This window comes from Gymnodraco acuticeps, unplaced genomic scaffold, assembly GCF_902827175.1.
Source record: "Gymnodraco acuticeps unplaced genomic scaffold, fGymAcu1.1, whole genome shotgun sequence".
Lineage (NCBI taxonomy): Eukaryota > Metazoa > Chordata > Actinopteri > Perciformes > Bathydraconidae > Gymnodraco > Gymnodraco acuticeps.
In genome coordinates, this window is record NW_022989778.1 from 539,830 (window position 1) to 563,425 (window position 23,596).

At 40.5% G+C, this 23,596-nt stretch overlaps 1 protein-coding gene across 1 annotated transcript in view; it reads left to right on the plus strand.

The window, feature by feature from the left end:
- The first annotated feature begins 10 nt into the window (after positions 1-10).
- Positions 11-23,596, plus strand: part of rngtt (RNA guanylyltransferase and 5'-phosphatase) — a 114,300-nt gene continuing 90,714 nt past the window's right edge. Inside the window, exons 1-8 of the mRNA XM_034220463.1 lie at positions 11-491; positions 2,397-2,506; positions 2,606-2,709; positions 2,807-2,895; positions 7,411-7,486; positions 9,692-9,944; positions 11,613-11,722; positions 16,363-16,464. Coding sequence (XP_034076354.1) covers positions 428-491; positions 2,397-2,506; positions 2,606-2,709; positions 2,807-2,895; positions 7,411-7,486; positions 9,692-9,944; positions 11,613-11,722; positions 16,363-16,464 — 908 coding nt within the window. The 5' untranslated portion in view covers positions 11-427. The remainder of the gene's footprint in view (positions 492-2,396; positions 2,507-2,605; positions 2,710-2,806; positions 2,896-7,410; positions 7,487-9,691; positions 9,945-11,612; positions 11,723-16,362; positions 16,465-23,596) is intronic.

Here is a 23,596-nt window from a genome sequence, read left to right on the forward strand (position 1 = left end):
CCTTTACATTGTTTACGACCCGCCAATGTTTCGAGAGAAGAAGAAGACGTAGAATGCTAGCTAGTTTAGCTCAAGCTAGCTAGCTCGTTGGATGCACTGAAGTGATGTTATGCTAGCTATTTGCTAACTATCTGGATTTCAGGGAAACAGACAAAAAACCTAACATCGTTTTTGGAATGCTTAACCAGCCTTGAGTCGATACAACCTATGTTTGGTGTGATTACCCTCCGGCCCGTCATGAAGTTGACCGGGCACACAGTTGTCGGATGATTCTCCTGAATTAGTAGCTAAAGGGCCTCGAGTCCGCGGTGCTCGGGTGAAGGACAGCCGGGGATCAGCGCCTACTGAGAGCGGGAGCTTTGAGCCACAAGCCAACTAGTAATACGAGGTTTTATTTATTATAACTGTACCACAACCTATCCTCATCATGTCACACACCGGACCCCCTCCTCGATGGCGGAATTGTCCCAGAAGAGGACAACCTGTGGCAGGTGAGTGAAAAATAACATGACATTAAATTAATCTGCTTAATGTACGGAGTGCTATTGCTACGAGCTACGCAATATGCTGGTTTATCATGTGTTTCTGATGCGTTATGATGTGCTTTTTAATTTCTCAAACGTCCTTTTATATCAACCAGTACTTGGCTGTTGATGTTCAGTTTCAGTCATACATACATTGAATGGCTAGCATCACAACATTGTGACGATGGCCACCAGTGCAGCCCAACTTCATACTATTATATTTAAACGTAGTGCTGTTGTGAGATTGGATACCGAACTGACTAAATAACCTTAATAAACGAATAGAGCTCAGTCTTTCTTTAATTGAAGATATATGTGTCATTTGTGGCGAGAACACCTTAAATAGCCACATTTGTAAATGTAGTTGTGTACGACACTATTCAGGCGCGCATTGTTTGGCTAATTTGGCAGCTGTGGCTAACTTTCTGGCAACTCCTAGCAGAAATGAGTGCTTTTAAGTTAAAAACGCCTTATTGAATTAGCAACATAAAGCTGTTGTTGGGATGTGTTTGGATCATTTATTCCCCACTGTCAGAAAAGTGCTACTGAGTTGGCTAGCTTCCTTGTCACGTGTCAAAACAAACCGTGGCTATAGCATGGCTGCATATGAAGCTGTGTTGTGGTCCTTATCTATAAAAGTTATGTTTAACAACATGTCTACTTGGATAGCACATTGCCAGGCTAATCTGTGCTCCAAGTTGGCTTTGTATCAAAGCAGTAGTCTAGAGAGATGTGACATTATAAAGCACAGCTACTGTTAGTGACAATTTCAGCTATATCTGTGTTATTATATCGGCTATTTAATACAGGGATGGGTCCAATATTTTATTTGATATGAACCACCCTTAGCTTTGCAAGCAAGTACGATTCCATCCTTAATTCAACACGATAACAGAACTTAATTCCACCTTGGTTTGACACTTCACCTGCTGTTTTTATCAGATGTTATTTAGTATGATGAAGTGTGGTTTTCATGGTAACTTTTGACAAGTGTTTGCAGTCTTTCAGACTGTGTGTTTGCGTAATTCACTACTTATGTTAAGGATAAAACCTCCCTGTAAAGAAACATTACGTTTTAGCTGAGCCAACTCATCAGGTTTCCTATTCCGAGTACAGATAGTTTTATTGAGAAATTGTACAGAGAGTTTTATGGAGAAACACTGGTTAATTCCTTGTGTGACTCCTGTTTGCTATATCAATATATTCTTGTAAATTCGTTTTGAAGACTTATCTTTCAGTGTTTCTCACAGAATTTGATTCCATTTGTGGGGGCACCCCCCCCTAATCCCCCCGGGCAAGAAAAGCCAAAGGCCCCTTAACCTATTCGGGTGGCCCACTCATCCACCCTCTAATAAGAAGATACATGCGAGTTCATGGCTACTGTAGACAACGTTCTTGTTGCGTTGTTAATGAGTGAGACACACCAGAGTTGAGGATCTGTGGGGTTTATTCTCCCGAAAATATAATTTACAATTCAGGCATTTAGCAGACGGCTTATTCCAAAGCGATTTACAATGACCAATTACAGGGACATTCTCCCTGGAGTAACTGAGGGCTAAGTGCCTTACTCAAGGGCACACTAGTAGGCGGGATTTGAACTCGCAACCTTCTGATCATCAGCCCACCTCACTATCCATTAGACCACCAAAATAAAAATAAATAGAATAATTATCTTCAATTTGTCGCGGACGATATTTAATTGTGGCGGCCCCCCACAAATAAATGTATGGGAAACTGTCTTTATTGAAAGGCTTTCTTATAATTTCTACTCTAATTCATGAGCTTATTTGTGTTCCTTCTTTGTTGTGTTGTATGCCTTTGTTTTCAAGAGCCATACAATAAGGTTTATTATTCTTTATGTTCCATCCATAGGTAAATTCCTGCCAATGAAAACGATGTTGGGTCCCAGATACGACGACCAAGTCCCAGAGGAGAACAGATTTCACCCGGGCATGCTGTCCAACTTTTTAAAAAGTCTAAAAGTAAGTAACTCTGTGAAGACTTGATTTCTAAGTGACATTTTAAAGTAAGAAAAACAACAACACAACTAATGAGTCTTTTTTGTGTGTTATTCTCTCTAGGTGAAAATGGGTTTGCTTGTGGATTTGACGAACACTACGCGTTTTTATGACCGCAACGACATTGAAAAAGAAGGCATCAAATATGTGAAGCTTCAGTGTAGAGGGTACGAGTAAATTCCCTGTCATGCGTTAAACTAATTGTGAGTTGTTGTTTATGTAGTGCTATTGTGCTAAGACGAGTGTCATTCTGTTTTGTTTTAGCCATGGAGAATCCCCGTCGAAAGAGACTACTACATCTTTCATCAGTATCTGTGAACACTTCATCGAGAAGAATCCTACCGAGATAATAGGTAAGTAAACAAATCTATAACTCATTATTTGTTCTCGCACACGATTTGTATCTTCTTCAATAGTCATAGATATGACATTGTAGCATCAAATCGATGTTTAGCATATGTATAAATGTGAGTCAGATTTAAAAAATAAAAGCAGAAGTTTTCATTTCTTTGAGCCATTTCTTAGCTCTTTTAACTTTTAATTAGCAGTCAATTTATTATTATTAAGGTTAGTAGTAGAAAGTATATTTGATTATATATAGTATTTGGTTCCCTCTCTGACTCATATAGTGAAATACTTTTTTCATTGAACGATTGATTAAATGATTGCATTAGTTTTCCATGTTGTTTATGTCAAAGCCTCTTTGCATGTCTCTGATTTTTTTTAACCTATATCAATGTGACTGAAATCCATGAAGTGTGATATTTAGGGCTGTCAAGTTAACGCGTTAATAAAATGTTTTTTAACGCCACTAATTATTTTAACGTGCGATTAACGCATGTGTATTTGTCCTCGGCCCGCCCCGTAGTTTCAGAGCCCAAAGGCTTGACGTTGTTGTTGTTAGTTGGATGGTGGGAGATTCTAGCGAGAGATATGGATACACAAAAATGTGTTTTAAACAGCTGATGCTGACAGCCCCGCTCCTGCTGCTCGCTTGCGGCAGACCACGCTTGAAAGTTTGCCGGGGAGACGCCTGGACAACCACAGCGAGAGCTAAATGGGTGGCTACAGCTTAACATTGTGGAGGACGAGGGGCTGCGTTAGATCATTCGGATCGCATCCAACGTCTCGACTGCACATCACAGCGCATTATTGACCCTAGGTGGGAACTTCAGTCTCATGCTTTGACTGAAGATGAAGACAGAGGAGCGGCATTTCGCCGACAACTGTAAACAGGCTTGTCTGTTTGAGCAACTGGCTCAGTGCAAATAAGTACACAGGGTTGGGAGAGAGTGTGTGAGAGAGAGAGAGGTTCCAGGTTGTTGTATTGAGAATATTCAGGAGAATATTTGTCATTGATCCAATGATAATAAACAAACATTTGTATAAAGCATGTCCACTCATATGTTGATAAGAGTATTACAAACTTGAAAAATATCCCTCTAAGGAACATTTAGAACAGATACAAAATGTGCGATTAACTATGGACATCATGCGATTAAATATTTTAATCGACTTTCAAGTGTTAAAACAGCTGGCACTGTAAAAGAGTTACAGCTTTGCCTTCACATGAGCTCATTTGGAATTTTCTTTGATGCGTTTTATCACCTCCAAGTTTTCCAAGTATCCATTTGTCCCCCTCAGTACGACTCTTAACGTCAAATCGTAATTACCAACACCTGGCGCACAGCCGTTTTATTTCAAAAAAACATTACATTGCTGCTTTTATTATGAAGTTAAGACTAATTGAAACTGCACATAATACACATACGGGTAATGATAGAAGAGGCTTTAAGCAATATAGATTTATAAATGTCTGCCTTATCCATTCTACTGTGATATTAACCTGCATACTGCTTACTTAAGTAAAGGTTATTTGTACAATAAAGTAGCTGAGATCCACTAAAACAAGCTTTAAGATGTTCATAAAATGTCTGCCTTGCATTATCCCTCAGATAATATAAATTAAAAAAAATAACAGCATCCTGCAACTAATATTTCTAAACTTAACTTTTTTTCCTTAATTTCTAATGATATTCTTGTGTTGCTTCTCTGATACATCATGCTAAACTATTAACAAACATCTGTTATGCTTATTAACTGTATGCAGTCTATATATAACACTTATTTTAAGTGTAAAAGGAATTTAAATATATTTTCTAAAACTGATTGTTTGTCCAAATACTGCATGGTGACTTTATATATACAGTCTATGATGCTGACCCATGAGTTGCATCACATTATGGTTCCAGCAGAGAGCAGTGTTACTCTGAAATGGAACTGTTGTCAGGTTGCATGCTTTATTTTATGTTCAAACATACAATGCATTTTTAATATTAATATAGTAACACGGGTAAACATCAGACATCTTCCCAGGACAACAGTTATCAGCTGATGGTCACAGAGCAAATCTATAAAACAACAGGAGGTTAAATGGCCGTCCAAAGGTTTGCGTCACAAGTCAAGTGGCACCTGCACATTTCCAAAAATACATTGCTACCTAATCCACATCCTTAAAAAACAAAATATCGTTGTGCAAGTGATGTTGTTTGTATGTGTGGGAGTTTCACATGAGAAAAAACACTCCTCCCCCACTGTGTAGGTGATGTTAAGGTGAAAGGAGGCACTAAGCCTAACTAAAAAAGTGAATGTTTGGTTTTTAAAAGTCAAAATAGTGTATATTTTGTGTTATGAGCAGGCCTTTCCCAAACGTTTTCTATCCATTTTATTTTGCAACTTTTTGTTATTTGAGATTATGCTATTTCTTTCTTAATCTCTTTCTTAAGTCTGTTCTTAAATGTGGATAGCTGGTGCTCTTTTATGTCATTGCTATTGTTTTCCAGCCCGACTTGTAGCGTCTCTGCGTTTTGTCCTGTTAGCTCTTCCTTGTATTTGCTAGCTTCAGAAGCGTCTTCCATTTCAGGTTCTTCAACTTTGTTTTGCTTTTCGTCACGTTTCCTGCTTCTTTGATCACCTTACCACTATCCTTCTTTTATCCTTTTTAAATAATGAATTTTCTCCTCATTTTTCTCTTTATTTGCGAACAATATTCAGCTTTTACATTACGCTTATGTATGTTTGTTTGTAGCCTTTATTTAACCAGGTGAAATCCCATTGAGATCAAACGATCTCTTTTTCAAGGGTGACCTGCAGCAAGTTGGTTACACAGCAAAACATAAAAACAACAGAAAACAAAAAGGACATCATACAACATAATTACAGGGGTATCATTTACAAACTATGGACAATGACAGGTACCAAGAGTATCAAATTGCATTGCATCTAGCCGAGCTTTAAAACGATGCAGGGGAACCAAAATGCTCAGTTTCAATTATTTTTTAGAGTTTTCCAAGCTAGAGGAGCAGTGCACATAAAAGCTTTTGTACCTAAATCAGTCCTAGCATTTGGCACATATAACAAAAACACATCCTGAGATCTTAGGCAATAGCTACTTGCAACTCTCTGTGAGATCAGAGAGCAGATGTAAGGTGATCGTTTACCCAACATGGCTTTGTAGATAAACATGTACCAATGACTGAGTCTCCGAACAGTTAGTGAAGGCAAACCTGCCCTGGCCTACAGGGTACAGTGATGAGTGAGTGCTTTACAGTTTGTAACAAATCTCAGCGCACTGTGATAGGCGGATAGGCTTAATTGCAGAATGGTAAATTCCTATCATGGACACATCGATATAGAAGCTGCACTTCCACAGTTTTGCCAGCTGGGGGCTCTCTTATACTTCCCCATGGCATTATTACCCTGTTCAGATCTGCTCTTACCTACCTACTGCCGCCTGGCCTTTAAATCACATCGCTCCAACATCAGAGCAGAATGTGTGAATGTCAGCTCGGCCGTGTCCTGTCTTTGGCCAGCTGGTGATTAGGCTTTGTGGTACTCGTGTCCAAATCACACAGTCGGGCTGGTGAATGTGATCCCCATCCTCTGATGTTGGTTCATTTCATCTTCATTAGCGTCGCCAGGCAAACAACTGTCATTTGTGTGTTTTGGACACAATTTACATCAAATGAAAAGGCATGGTTTTATCAGTTGTTGCTTTTGCTCTGCCCTTTTCATCCACTTTCTCCATCCCTGAATGTTTCATCAATCTCTGCATCTCTTCTCTGTGTGTGAGGCTGGTGTGTTAATGTGGGTATAAAGGCAAGACCCCCTCTAAATATACATCTTCCTGTAATCTCTTTGAATTGATGCCACTACTCAAAATATGGCCTCATTACATCTCAAATAGGCCTGATGTAAGAGGGGAACTGGGAAACTGACTCCACACTCACATCAGGCAAAGTGAAATTCAATGTGTGAAGGCGTCGAGGATAATTCAGGGATAGAGATTTAGATCTACAGAATACTTCATGATTACACTTCCAGAAGTGTTTGCTTAAAGGTGGGGTAGGTAATTTTGGAGAAACCAGCTCGAGTGCGCTAGAATTTGAAAATACACAGCCGGAAGAAATCTGCCACTTCCTTACAGAGCCCCTCCTCCAACACACACGAACGCGCACATGACCAATGAGGGCACGAGATAAGTTTGTGCCCCGATGGAAGGCTGACAGGCAGGTAGGCCATCCAGTTACTTTAGTCGGGCCGGCTCAGATGATTGGTCGTGGTTTTGAAAGTACTACGGCTTCCACAGATGACTTTTTTAATGGATTTTTTTGTCAAAGCACTGAAGATATTCATTGCTATCGGGATGTTAAGAGCATTCCATGGAATATAACAAAAAGTGTATCTCGAGCCGGTTTCTCAAACTTACCTACCCCACCTTTAATGCTTAAGGTTTAATATAAATGTAAATCTTAAGTGGGATTCTCAGTTTGTAATCCCTCTCCCGCCTCTTTTCCTTTCTCCTGAAGGTGTTCACTGCACGCATGGCTTCAACCGGACTGGCTTTCTGGTGTGTGGGTACCTGGTGGAGAAGATGGACTGGAGGTAACACTTGACCTCCTTTCATCACTCCCTCTGCTCCGAGTGCAATTTTACTACCTTCACTTGTCTTGCATGATAATGTGAAGCCCCTCCTAGTGTCTTCCATCACAACCCCTGTCAGTCTGTGAATGCCGTCTCCTCCTGATAGTTCCTAAATGTGTGACGGCACGAGAAGTTGCACTGTCAGTTTGAATCAACAGAAGCTGCCGGGTTAGCAGTGACCGCGCTCCTGCCCCTTTGACAGATGTTAAATAATTTACAGCGGCTGAGCAGAGGGGAGGGTGGGGAAGTGTCTTTAGTCAGAGGTGGAGCAGCAGTCTGAGGAGGCAGAATCCCTGGAAGCTGTCTGCGTGTATTCAGGATGAAACCCTCCCACCGCCCACCTCCTCCTGAGTAATGAGGGATCTGGGAGCATTCACAGCCTCCTTCCAGTGTAGCAACATCATTTTACAACCGAATAATCGACATTTTTATTTGGATATGTGGCTAGTCATTTAAATATACCTGCTGTAAATAACCTGCATGAGGTTTTCATCGGAGTTATTTTGTCTATAAAACGTCAGAAAAAAGTAGGGCTGTGCAATTAATCGTATTTTAATCTCGATTACGATTTTGGCTTGCAACGATTACGAAAACAACGTAATCGAAATAAAACTATTATTATTTTTTATTTATTTGATTTCTTTTTTTATTAATTTCTATTTATTGGTTTTCCAGTTGAATTATACTTAAAGTTCAGGGTAATCAACTGTTAAAAACATACTGTTCACATTTCTTTTTTCAATAAATGGATGTTTTCAAAGTAAATGGATAATCGTTTTTAATTATCGTGATATCAATTATTGACCAAAATAATCGTGATTATGATTTTTGCCATAATCGAGCAGCCCTAGAAAAAAGTATATAAAAGGAACACCACTCTTTCCTAGAACCAAAGATGATGCCCTTTTGATATAATGATTTGAAGTAGCTTTTATACGACACTATCAAAGACCCTAAACCAATCCATTAAAAGCTGAAGCAATCAATGGAATAATTAATCATTGAGATAATTTGTTTTTGCTTTCAAGATAAGATGACAAGCTTCCCACTTTTTGTATATCCAATATGAGGAGTAGCTGCTTTTACTGTTTGTTTGTCTATCTTTGAATTATGGACTGTTGTCTGACACTAACATGATATCTAATGGGCTTTAGGAGATTGTGAAGGGGTGCCTATTTTTTTTTACTACCGTTTTAAACACTAAACTAGATCATGCTCATGCTGACGTACAAATGGTCCTCAACTGCAGCCACTATTTCATTAACTTCAATGTAAGACATAGAAAAGCAGCACACTGACATCTGAGACGCTAAAATCATCAAATGTTTTGAATGAATGCTTGAAAAATTACTTATTAACTGATTAATCAAGTATCACAATATATGCTGATTATTGTTTTTTCCACCAACTTCTACCTCTAGTTATGATAACCAGATAAAATGAGAAATACAGAAAAATAAACGACATTGAAAAGAATAAAATATAATCTGATTCTTTAAAGATGCCCTGTCTGTGTGTGGGGTATTTCTATATTACTTTGTAAGAGTAAACCCCAGCTCGGTTCAAATATACCAAAACCCAGTGAACAAAGATAACAGTACTCCAGTTTCAAGTTTACTTGCTGCAAGGAGAATCAGCGAGTGACAGGTCATGTCAACTCCAAAACCAACTCTCAGCTAGGAGAATCGGCGAGTGACATATGCCATGTCCACTCCTTAACCAACTCTCAGCTAGGAGAGCCAACTCTCTAACCGACTCCCACTCGCCTCCTCTCAGTGCAGTCCTTTTATTTCAACAATACAGTTACAACTCATGTATGAGGAAGTGTATGTAACCAACGGCTTATTTGTCAATGGGAGTCTTGTGACTCGCAATCGTGTGTGTGTGTGTGTGTGTGTGTGTGTGTGTGTGTGTGTGTGTGTGTGTGTGTGTGTGTGTGTGTGTGTGTGTGTGTGTGTGTGTGTGTGTGTGTGTGTGTGTGTGTGTGTGTGTGTGTGTGTGTGTGTGTGTGTGTGTGTGTGTATATCAATCACAGAAAAGAGGAACAGACTATTCTCTGTTCCTCTTTTCTGACTATGGTCTCTTTACAACATAAAATGACAACATATTATGAAAACACGTTTATCCTTCAATAAACTCTAACACTGTGTTGTCGCCTCTTATCAGCGTGGAGGCAGCCGTGGCGGCGTTCACGCAGGCCCGGGCCCCCGGGATCTACAAGGGAGAGTACCTCAAAGAGCTTTTCCGTCGTTATGGAGACGAGGAGGACTCACCCCCTGCCCCTGCGCTCCCCGAGTGGTGCTTCGACGACGATGACGAGGAGGACGTGGACGACGATGGAAAGTCTGTGGGCCAGGATTCGGGCCCCAGCTCCTCGGGGTCATCGGCTGGCAAACGAAAGAAAGAAAAGCTCAAGCTGGTAAGACTTCCGGGAAAAGGACTGCTAAGTGGACTGCATTGGGTTTCCCCTCTCTGAAGGACATAGGCCTCATGCAGTGTCTAGGGAGGCATTTCTTCTCTGTGGAAAAAGCTCCTATGTTATATATAGAAAACAAAATGCGCATCACAACATCTCAGACCGAGTGTTCATATGTCAGGGTGTCCGCGGGGTCTTAAAAAGTATTAAAAGTTGATAATCAATTTAGCGAAAAACGGCATTTTCCAAGGTATTACATTTTGTAGCTTGTTTTCAATAAGTATATCAATTGTCCAAAGAGGTTGTATTCTACAGTCTGCCTGAATGTAATCATTGCGTAGGTGTGTAGTGTGATTCTGTGTAGTTTATTTATGGCATCCCGTTGGGTTTGACGTCATCTGAACAGGACATCGCACGCTCACTGCTTGATAGCGCGCGAAGGTCCGTTTACGCCGGTTGTTCAACAACATCGTTATGGGGAAATGCAAGTTTGCGTCCAAATGGTTGGAAGATAAGGAGGAAAGACAATCAATACTGTATATAGTCAATGTGAGGTAAAGTGTGTCGCCAAGGCAACCGGTTAGAACTCCAAGTGGCGATGAGGTCTTAAAATGTATGGAAAGGGTCTTAAAAAAGGTCTTAAAAGGTATTCAATTTGACTTCAGGATTCCTGCATATACCCTGTATGTATCCAAACAATAGTCCAACACCACAGGATCGTCTGCTTACTCTCTTATACGGCACCAAAAAGCAACAAATCGTCACTTTCAGAGACAGTAACTTGTACATTTGTGTCAGTTTTGCATTATTAACTTATTATGGCAAATTGTTTAACTTTTGCAAAATTATCCAGGTTGGAGATTTCTTTCATGCGAAGCTTAACATAAGTAGAGAGGTTATTTGCTTTGATTGTCACTCCGATGTATATACAGTTTTGTGTGATAATTTCCCAACATGATATGTATCACTACCACAAAACAATCTTTAATATTCTCATGATGATGTTTTCCGCCATGTCGTCCAGCCACACTCATTTTCCATTGGATTTTGTGATTCTCATGTGCATTTTGTTCAATTACATTTTCACATCTCTTGAATACTGAAGGTAAAAACTCCTTTGGGATCGAAAGGTGAATCATGACGAGGGGGCTTTGTCTTCTCACTGCAGCTGTTCGTACAAAAACATATGCACTAATGGCTCTTGAGGTGACCTATATTATCATACCACATGTGTAACTGATCTCATAGCCATGTATTATCATATTATACCAGTTAGAAGACTTATTTGCACAATGAGGAGGAGAAGGGTGAATAGTTGGGATTAGAAATTGAGGTGAATCATCTTTAGTCGAGAGAGGAGTGAGACAGACGTCGTTAGTGTATCTCTCCAACCACATATGAGATGTAAGGGCTATAGGCGTGAAGGAAGTGAGGAGGTGCAGAGATAGTGAGGTTCCCTGGGAGATGAATCAGAGGAACACGGTTTTAAAGGTGAATTCATAAAATGAGTGCAACATTTTTTTTCTTTAACAGAGGTAAAGAACTCGAAGGAGCAGCTGTTTGTGAAATATCTCGGGATATCAAATGTTTTTTTCCCTGTACGTGTAGGAGGGTATGAGTGTCTCTTTTAATTAAATCCAAGTTTAACTTTCTCATTCTACATCCTCCCAGGGTGCAGTATTCCTTGAAGGCATCACGGTGAAAGGCGTCTCACAGATCACCACACAACCCAAACTCGGAGAGATCCAAAGAATGTGTCAGAGGATGGCCGAGTGGGAAAGGTGAGAATCTCCCTCTGCCCTCCTTTCAGCCGCTCCGTGTGTACTAATACATGTGGGTGTACTGTACTGTGTTGTTCAGAGTGACTCATTTGTTGTAAGCGCCTTTAAAAAAGAAAAACGATGTTGACACTTTGACAGGCGGCAGTCGAGAATAGATTTTTCAGGAGAAATTTGCTGCTGTAGCTTTTTAAAAAAAAATAATTTGCAGAAAGTCAGCTATACTGATGTGTCACACAACAGACAACACTGCTGTTCCGCTGCCTTCTTTCCCCAAAGTTTCTGTTATACTTGAAGCAAGCATGAGCTTAAAAAGACATTTCACATTGACTTTGGAAGAGGTTGTTTTTCTATCTCTGTGTATTCAAAAAACAGCCAGATAAAGTAAAACATAGGCTTTTTAAAGAAATAAAGAACTTAAAAGTAACTAGAAAAGTGCCATTCCTATGTGCATTGACTCCTAAGCCCTTTGAGTGCGCTAAGAAACCCTGAAAGTTTGTCTGGATGTTTTTGTCCATTTGAAAGTGGCACCCATCATGGCGCATGCTGCAAAATAATTCACAGCATCTCTCCCACCTGCTGTTTGATTATTAGCTGCTAAAGAGTCAGCATCACACCTGTAGGCCCCCGCTATAAATGCTACGATTAAACAAAATCTCTAAGGCTTCATACATACTTTATCATAAAAAGACCACATATATAACTTAATGTAAGGGCCCATGTCGTGCTTTTCCGGTTATTACCCGTCTCCTTGTGTGTTATGTAGCTTTTTATGCATGTAAACGGTCTGCAGAGTCACAAATCCTCAAAGTACACCATGTAGCGAGTAAAACTCTAACACAGAAAATACCTGTCTAAGCTGCCCCAGAACGCCTCGTTGGAGATTTTTCTTTTTCATTTTTTTCTTCCGGGAACCAAGTGACGTAACGACGACCCCATGGACTAATTGGTCCAAATGGACCAATCCGCGGAGCCGTTACGCGGACTTCCTCACACACACACACACACACACTGCGGGACGTTGCGTATGGCGTTATATTTGTGCCTCTATCCTGAGCACGCAATGAAACATGTTGAGCATAGAAAATGCGATTGAGCGCGCACTTGAACATTTTTGAGCACAGAGAAATATGTTCTCTCATAAAACTCCTGCTCCGTGCGCAAGCTGACCGCTGCATGCGCGCTCTCTCCCCCGCTCGCTCGACCTCTCCAGCCTGTGCGCGCTCAGCTTTGCCTGCGCTCGCTCAAGTTGTCACAGCGTTACAAATGTGCCACAAAACCAACCAATCGGAGAACTCGAGAAGGTCAATTCTGATTGGCTGGTCCAGCGCCATGTAGAGAGAAGAGTTGCTACAGCGGAAGTCCAAAATGCTTGATCGTCACGTGGTTCAGAGAGACTCAGAAAGTTCCCGGAAGTTCGTGGCGGGCCATTTGAATCACGATTTGAATGCATTAATAACAGGATAGAAATGCAATTTTTGGTAATTAGTGGTCAATAAAGGTTTTGATTTGCAATATTTATACAACATATCGATATGTGTATGTAGTTACATCAATGTGTGTGTTTTTTTTTTTTTTAAATGTGCTAATATTTGAGGATTAAGATAAAATAAGAAGTAGCCTACTTTATTACCAATTGGGGAAATGTTTACGCTGCAGCAGCAAAAGACAAGGAGGCATTGTACATTAGACAGTTAAAAGACTATAATTAAACAATCGAAAATGTAAACATCTTAAATAGAAATAACATAGCATTACAACGTAGAAAGTAGAACATATACATAGTGTGAACAGCTATCTTACCTGTTAACATACATGTTAGGCTAACGTTGCCTTGGTTAAAGAGCCTGTTGTTTATTGCTTTGAATTCTTTAAAACAAATATTATCTTCTTAAACCTGTATGGTAGTCAGGAGCATCACATCCTAATGTTTGATATATTTAGAGGGAGGGAAGGAAGGTTTAAAAATTGTGATTAGATTCATTTCTACCATTTCTTTAATTCATGGTGGTTTTAGTAATCCCTTGGTAATTGAGGACACAAGTAATCTAAAGTACTAATGTCATCTTTATGACTTTCAGAAAGGACAGGAGACCCACAGGTGCCTATATCAATGATTGTCAACTGACAGCACAATGAGTCAAAGGGCTAGCAGCAGCATGATGATGTTAAATGTGTTGCTTTAGGAACATCCATTGTAAATAAATGGAATTCAATAAACATTGAATAGCATATCATGCCGTTTGTCTGTGCCTTTTCCTCTGTGTTGTCCTGGCATATCGTCTCCCCCATGGTTTGCTGTGCTGCCTAGGGATGCTCCAAGCGCTCAGAGAAAGGAGTATGAATGCAAAGTTTCCCCACTGACAGAGAAGAGGAAAGAATGGCTGGCTCAAGTCAGCAGGAGCAATTTAACTATCACAAAAGACAACAACAGCAACAACATATGTGAGGTAATCATATTTTTCACAAACCGAAGACCACACCATTGGGAAGCTTAACGTCTGTTTAATCAAAATAAAGAACAGGGAGAGGCTTGCAAAACTCTGGGAGTTGAGACTCAGGTGCAGGGTGAGGGTCTCATTGCAGGTCTTCAGCCTCCATTGAATCCCCCTGGGGTTCTTGTGCTGAGAGAGGGAGACAGGAGAAAGGGTTAGATACATCTAGCAATAGGGTGGGAAATTGCTGACCTATTTTAAACTTACCTTGTGTTTTCACTCTCACTTAAATCCCTCTCCCTTTGCCATCAATCCAAAATCAGCTGAGCTGCAACATAATACAGACAGGTAATAATCAACAGAATCACAAGGACATTATATGGCTCTGCTAAAAACACTCACCCATAAGTTACGTTTTTGTTTACTGTTTGGAAGTCTCAAATATCCACTCTAAATCCATATCAATAGCGATGTATCACACAAATAGCTCTCTTCCTTATTGTGTAACGTTAACTATATTATACTAGATTGAACTCCAAGATGGATATCCTCATTTCTCCACCCACTACAATCACACACCACAATGTTATATTTAACTAATATGTAACTCCCTCCACCCCGGATAAAAGCACGTTAAGAAGCCCCTTTTCTCTAATTCCACAACGTTGGAAGAAATAACATTAAGAGAACGGATTAATAGGCTGTTCATGGTTAACGTGTGTTGCTAACTTTAGCCGGTATCCTAGCCTCATCTGTCCGGTTGAAAATTAACGCAAGCATATGCCCATTGTAGAACAGCAAACAGAAGTTGGTCCAGGTTCTGGTCAACCCAACATTGTGATAGAGAGAGAAACATGTTTTGTCATTCTGCCACCTCTAATGCTTACAGCAAGTAATCAATACCTCAGAAGGGTTCATGTAGCTACATGTATGCTACGGTTTGTTAGCGGTTTGCTTAAACTACCCCTATAGCTATGTTGCCGGCTAGCAAACTCAGGCATTGCAAACAATAACGTGATATCAGAAAACTAGAAATGTATTACTCACCACTGTGTCGTGCTATTCTCTTCATTCGAGTCTGTCATGTCCTGTAAATGTCAACGATAGATGTGTAATAAGAACGTCAACAGCCTGATGGCAACTGAAAATCCCTCTCTCATCTCAGATAGAAGATATGATTGGAGACGACCAGCCAATCAGAATTGACCTTCTCGAGTTCTCCGATTGGTTGGTTTTGTGGCACATTTGTAACGCTGTGACAACTTGAGCGAGCGCAGGCAAAGCTGAGCGCGCACAGGCTGGAGAGGTCGAGCGAGCGGGGGAGAGAGAGCGCGTGCAGCGGTCTGCTTGCGCACGGAGCAGGAGTTTTATGAGAGAACATATATTTCTCTGTGCTCAAAAATGTTCAAGTGCGCGCTCAATAGCATTTTCTATGCTCAACATGTTTCATTGCGTGCTCAGGATAGAGGCACAAATATAACGCCATAGTTGCGAGGCTCGCTGCTGCGAGGCTCGGACAGTGTGAGTTGGCTTACTGGTGTGGGGTCGGCGAGACACCGCGGAACTCTGCCTGAGCACACACACACACACACACACACACACACACACACACACACACACACACACACACACACACACACACACACACACACACACGCAGCCTCGCCGCGTCCCGCCGTCTCAGGCTGAGAAATCCGCGGAGCTGCAGCTGAGAAAAGATTGAACACGGTACCCAGACCCACGGCCACGCAGCATACTCATCTGTTTGTCATTACTGGTGTCCTTTTCTGGTTGCTAACAAATGCCGTTGTAACACATTAACACACATCAGAGCACAGTGGGCTCATGGGGGGGGCAGGAGCTCCAACAAGGCGTTTAGGACAGAGAGTGAATACACATACTATACAGAGATGCTGTATGAGAAACCAATGTGAGTTTGAAAATTGCACAATATAAATCTATTCTAGTAAACCTCAACCATGGAATTATGATCAGTAGAAATGGCCATGACATGGGACCTTTAATGTATCACGTGTAATATTTGATTTCATTGAATGTTTATTGGGAAGCCCACCAATCATCTTTAGTCGAGACAGGAGCGATGCAGTCTTCGTTAGTGTTTCTCTCAAACCATATATGAGATGTAAGGGCTGTAGGGATGAAGGAAGAAATACAAATATAAGAAGTGTGTGCTCACTGTTGTTTCAGATCTGGTTTCCCTGGGGCTCAGCCTGTGTCCATGGACAGGACAAACCTTCGTTTCATGGAACAGAAACCATACAAAGTCAGCTGGAAGGCTGACGGCACACGGTATGTCTATCCTTCATGACTCTCTCTACAATAATTGACTCCTCATCTACATATATCAATACAAGCATCCCTCTCTGTGCCTCTGATTGGCTTCTCTTGCCATTTGGTAGCCTTCTTTTGAGTAACAATACTTATACAGGGATTTTGTCAGGGTTGTTGATTAACATTTCAGACTGAGAGAAAGCTAACGCGACTTCTGTTTCACATTAGATTTACCTTCATACTCATCAAGCTGCTCAGTAAACGGTGAAGATGTGGGCAGTTGAATTGTAAAATGACTAAGCATGGGGGTGCCAACATAGAATGAGAAATGCAAAAAAGGACTATTTTCTTTCTGGTCACATTTCGGGTTCAATTGTTTTCTCTTGTTTTAATGCTCTTTTGCCAAAAGCCAGTGATGAGGGGGTAAACGTTGTTTAGTATTCCACTCGTGTGCTGTTTCTCCCGCTGGTGAAAATGTTCCGCTGCTGGTGAATATTCACTCACTGCAGTCAATTTCCGAGTTTTACACATCGGTTGCTTATATTTCATGCAAGAGTGAGAAATCCGCAGATAGGGCCACTCACCAAGTTGCTGGTGCTTGAAAGAGTTGTTAGAAAGTTTTGTGCTTGAAAGTGAAGTTGGGAAGTTTTGCTCTTTAATGGTTCAGAGTGATGGTGTGCTCTTCCTCCTCTGCCTGGAGCTCTTGTTCCTCATCCCCAATTACCTCGGGATACTTGAAGAGTCTCGCTGAGTAGTGACGTCTTTTTCTTCAGTCCTGAGATACAGAGAGAGGCAGAATCCGAGTCATCACTCAGCTGCACGATATGCTGAGGAAATGATATACTATCTCCTCAAAATATCAAGATAAATGTGTTATTAGAGACTTACCTTACCACATGAGGAATACAATCATATTTCCTATCATCAAAATAAGATTGGCCAATACAGGAACACCTTCTCTCCTCTAGTAAGGTCAAATGTAATCACAAATGCATCAAAAATACCCGAAAAAACAAACTAAGTGAAGTAAGATATGCAGTCTAGCAATTTTATTTTTCAGTTAGTTCTTTTCATTTTATAATCAGTAGTTGCTAGGCAGGATAATTTATTTAGGAAAATCTATTAATACCCCAAATGTGTGCCTTAAAATATCAAACTGCCATCTTTGGGGTTTTACCTTTCCTGTTTTGTGTTAAACAGGTTTTGGTGCATGTAAATGGTCTCCAAGGCTAAAATCCCAAAGTTGCCCCTAAAGGGAGTTTCCACACTGGTTTCAGACAGGGGGTGAAAAGAGGTGCTGCAACACGTATGAGAAAAATAAATACCTTTTTTGAACATTAAAGCATGTCTACTGTCTATCTCCCGACAGTATGGGTGGAATCTAGATCAACGGAAACAACTCCTAGTTTTGATAATTTAATCCAAATCCAAATAGGTTGTTAACCTTAGAAGAAAAAGGACAACAACAATTAGGATCACACATATCCCATACAACTTAAATCACATTCAATATAATAATCACACTTACTAGTGGCCTCTCCCGATTCCTCAATCTCAATGACGTTCATTTATTTATCCCCTCTATTTATAACATATCAATAAACCCTGCGAATCTCCACCCAGATTTAAAGTCACACTCACATAAACTGAACCCCATTAATTGGACCCTCATACAACCAGCACAAAACACGAGACTGTCATATGTGTTATGAAGAAATCCTAAGAGATACCAGAATTAGCAGTATTGCAGTATTTCCAAGTATTGAGTTGTTTTGTGGACTGATTGGAAATTCCTCTGTGATTCATTTGTAATTTTGGGCTTTATGAAAAAGTTCTATCAACCTGAAGAAATGGCCGCCAGTGAAGCTAGAACCTGAATCTGTGCAATAATCCTCTGTTGTCTCCAAGATCTATTAAAAAAACATCAGTGAGTCACGCTGTTGTCTTCATTTAGAGACATTTGGCTACAGTAGTTCATTTCAAACACTCTCTGGAGCACTAAATATGTATTAATAAATACAATCTACAATAAATAATCGTAATTCACGAGATTAAAGTCGTAAACTTGCTAGACATTTTTTTCTCTCGTAACTTTGTGAGTTTCTTTCTAAGCAAAATGGTGACTCAGATCTTTAATTTACGACTTTCATTCTGCTTTTTATGATTTTTGTATTATATTTTTTGCAGTATGTTGCCCTTATACAGTATACTTCAATAATAAATGAGGCTGCCATTATTATGTATTAACCGCCATCAAGTTTTCTTGAAAATGTATGTCCTAAGAATCGGTGTGCCACGGACAGGGTAAAGAAGTCACAACGTTTTTTGAGACATTGTTGGTTTTTCGTCTTTTTAATGACATTTGTTGACAGCCTTATAGACAGTCCTGAATTGTTTCTCTAAGCTAACATTGGTTTTACATAGTGTTTGGAAATGAAAGACCATGGCTTTTTGTCTCTAGAGCTTTTTTAAACGTATCTTGTAACCAATCTGATACACAACTAGGACAACCCTCCCAGAATCATTTAGACTTTAGTCTCACCAGAACATATTATGCTCCAGTCTAATTTGGAGAGTGTAAATCAGACTAATTTATAAGTTTAATTCAATCACTGCACATGGTGTTTGTGTTAATTTGCAGATGAGAGGGTCTTGGTACTTGAGTTCATAACCTTCTCCTGCTTAGCCTTGAAACTTACATTTCCCGGGAAATCTGGAGATTTGTCAAGGGTGGGGGGGGGGGGTGGGGGGGTTTAGGTTGCCATAAGGCTGTTGACGGTCTTATTATAGGCTACATCCATTGGTTGGTTTTGTGGCACATTTGTAACGCTGTGCCAACTTGGGCAAGCACGCAGGCAAACTTGAGCGCACACAGGGTGGAGAGGTGGAGCGATGGAGAGAAAGGGAGAGAGAGAGATTGAGCGAGGCAGAGAGCATGTGCAGCGGTCTGCTTGCGCACAGAGCAGGAGTTTGAGAGAGAGCCGTCTTGAGAGTCAATTTCTCTTCAAAATGTAATTGATTGCCAGCCTCCCTTGTCCCTGGCTGGCTTGCTATCTCGTTGTAATGTAACTGATGTCTTCTAATGTGCCTGCATCTGGCGCTGAGTTGCCATATTCCTTTCAAGTGTATAAGTGTGAACCACTTCCTGATATCCATTGTTGCAGATAAATATAAATGATAATAGCCAAACTAACCTAGCAAGCGTAAACTGACAGGCTGCTGTGCCGCATCTCACTCAAAAACCCACACGACTCAACCCAGCGAAATACCAGTCTCGCGCACAGCCTTTCATTCAGAATTTCATTCAGAATTTCATAGCAAAATTTAAAAAATGATATTAAACTAATCTTTCAACATAGTTTAAAACAACAATAAATATTAGGACAAAGTACAAATAACAACAATAAACATAATCAGTGGCGGCTCCAGAGTATTTGTGTTGGGTAATCTCTGGTAGGGCTAACCCATACAGTGGTGGGGCTCAAGTCAGTATTTGCAATGTAATTACATACCCGCTCCCCTTGACAGTGAAACGCCACGCGTGAGGTTTAGATTATTTCCCTGTCTCAATCCAAATTGAACTGTATGAAACAAAAAGGCACATTTGTCTTGTAGTAAATAAAAAGGGCGACCTGGAGCCAATCCTGCAATTTCCCCACAAGTGAAAGAGTTGACATGCTGAAAACCCAACCCCTGCAGGGGGGTCTGGGGGGATTCTCCCCCAGGAGATTTTTTGAAATACTAACATAAAATACACATTCTGGTACTCTCTTGAGAAGAAAAATAAATAAATCTATTACTCCACGACATATTTAAATGAATGGTATTTTAGTTTTGTGTTACTTTGTTCTGAAAGCTGAACCTGCTGCTCCTCACAGAGAGAAGAGGGAAGAGGCTGTGAATGACTTTACATTGTGGATAAGGGTGGATAGCCCCCATTGTTCTGTGTGTCAAAATGAAAGACAGCCCACACACCTATCAATCATCAAACCGTGGAGTCTCATTTCATTACAGTATGTGTTGATTTCTATCAACACGTAATGTTGTATCGATGTATATATAGTAGGGCTGTCAAGTTAACGCGTGTGTATTTTTTGTCCTCGGCCGCCCCGTAGTTTCAGAGCGCATCGAGTTTAAAATACCATCTACAAGCTGATGCTGACAGCCCCGCTTCTGCCGCCCGCTTGTGGCAGACCACACTTCCACGCTCACCGGCAGGCACCGACTGGCCATCTGGAGGACCGGGAGGGTGTGTGTATGTGTGGCCCGAGCGAGCGAGAGAGAGACCTTACGTGCATTGTTGTTGTTAGCATCTGGTGCTAGCTAGCTGCGCTAACGGATATGGAGCTGTTTAAATGAAAACAGAGGAGCGACATTTCGCCACAACTGCGCCGAGCACTTGACTTTATGCAGGAAGCCAGACAGTGGGACATTGTACGAAAAGTCAGCACACTCAGCACGGATAGTGCGCAACATGATTGCAGCGTCTAGGCAGCTCCCTCCCGTTCGAGCATATGCCTTGAGTTGCACATAGCTCCAACGATCCATCACACACACACACACACATACACACACACACACACACACACACACACACACACACACACACACACACACACACACACACACACACACCATTTGTATTGTATTATTGTATGAGAGAGGTTCCAGGTTGAATTGAGGCGAATATTTGTAATGTTCAGAGGTTGTTGTGTTTAATATTCATGAGGATAGTTGTCATTGTTCAAATGATAATAAACATTAGCATAAAGCATATTTGTCCACTCATATGTTGATAACAGTATTAAAAACTTGAAAAATATTCCTCTAAGGTACATTTAGAACAGATAAAAAATGTGCGATTAATCGGGATTAACTATTTTAATCGACTGACAGCCCTAATATATAGATTTACTACAGCAAAAGTATTCTCCGTCGGGACTTCCTGCAACAACACCACGTAGTTATCGTGATTCTGATTGGCCAGAAGACATTATCAAAGATGTTCTATTGAGAAGATGATCACTCCGTGACAAAAGTTTTCAAACCGTTTCTAGTCTTCGGTATTTACTGCTGTCTGTGCAATTTACTCCGCGAGTTGGCGGACTTTATTTAGCTTACTTTAAAATAATTTTTCATGGTGGGGCTAAGCCATTTCTTGGTATGGCTGTAGCCTACCCCAGTATACCCTGGCGCCGCCACTGAACATAATAATAAAACAAATAAAATGTTGTATTCAGCCCTGATTAAAACAGCGGGCCCAAATCCTGGATGGGCGGGCCCAAATCCTGGATGGGCGGGCCCGGCCCCATGGGGCCCGCCCATGACGCCGGGTCTGCTTGGTATGTTCCTTATTGAATTGTACCTTAAAGGTAGGGTAGGTAAGAATGGAGAAACCAGTTTGAGTGCGCTAGAATTTGAAAATACACAACAGGAAAAATTCTGCCCCTTCCTTATAGAGCCCCTCCTTCAACACACACGAACGCGCACATGACCAATGAGGGCACGAGATAAGTTTGTGCACAGATGGAAGGCTGACAGGCAGGTAGGCCATCCAGTTACTTTAGCCAGTCATGCTTTTTACAGCGCCACGGCTTCCACAGATGACATTTTTGTTATGTATTTATTGTCAAAGCATTTAATATATTCATTGCTATCGGGATGTTAAGAGCATTCCATGGAATATAACAAAAAGTGTTTCTGAAGTGAATTACCTACCCCACCTTTAAGTGCAAAATGTAAAAAAACGAAATCTTCAAATTATATTGCTTTTAAAAACATATTTTCAGAAAAATGTCGATTTGATTTAATCACTTAGTTAACGTTATATATATTAATGTAATATACATTGATATTAGCAGCCTTATATAAAAGCCTAACAATTGTTTTCATAGCAATGATTTTTGGAACATAATGTACTTTTCTGGAGCTGCATCTTATCTTCTCAACAATAAGATTTCTAACTTGGCTTTAAAGAATATCTGCAAGTTTTATTTTTAAAGCTTTTTGACACCTTTACAGAAACCTGGAGTTTCTATTCTTAAAAAGATTAGATAAAATCTTGTTTGTCAGCATGGTTCCTGTCTGCTGTCGCTTCTTTCTTCTTTTTAACAGACCGCAGTATTGTGCCTTCTTTATTATTGTTTTTCTTGGAAAATGCACAGACTGTACAGAATGTCTCACAGAGGCAGTATGAAGTAGCAGAAAGGATGGATTCAGCTTTGTTTGGTGGATATTCACAGCTCAACTCCAGGCTGCAGGTAATAAAGTTGAGTTCTCACATGGCATACACACGGCATCTATTGCACGTCTGTCCGTCCTGGGAGAGGGATCCCTCCTCTGTTGCTCTCCCTGAGGTTTCTCCCATTTTTCCCTTTAAACTGTGGGTTTTCTCCGGAAGTTTTTCCTTGTACGATGTGAGGGTCTAAGGACAGAGGGTGTCGTATTGTCATACTGATATTTTGTACAAACTGTAAAGTCCACTGAGACAAATGTAACATTTGTGATATTGGGCTATATAAATAAACATTGATTGATTGATTGACATGGGGAAAGCTTACATTGATGCGCTGGATACGCTGGGTTGAAAGCTGTGAGGGACAGTCTATGTGCTGCTCATCTCATATTCATTTGTTGTCCTTGGCGGAAAAAATATATCTCAGGTCTTAGATCCTCCAACAGTGCAACACAATGCACGGATACAATAGTATAATTAAATAGAATATAATAGAAACAGAATATGATAGAAACTGTGCAGAATAGTCTATATACAGTAATTGGAATATTGATATATAGGTCTTTCTTATATGTTCGGATTTTGTTTGTGGGAGAGAAATTCCCTCTGGAAGGAACTTTGGGATTTGAGCCTTTGCAGACCATTTACATGCACACAAACCTATATATCACACTACAGGAAAGTCAACTTTAATGTCAATCTTACTCAGTGTTTACAGACAGAGAGATCGAAATGACGTTTCCAACAATCCCGAATATAAAATTATACAATATACAGATATGTATAAAATATGTATATCCTATATACACAATCAACAGACACATATGCACACATTAAGATAAAAAACACACAAATCAATATATACGAGATAACAGTCAAGTTAAGTGGAACTCCTATGAAGCATAAAAGGGCCCC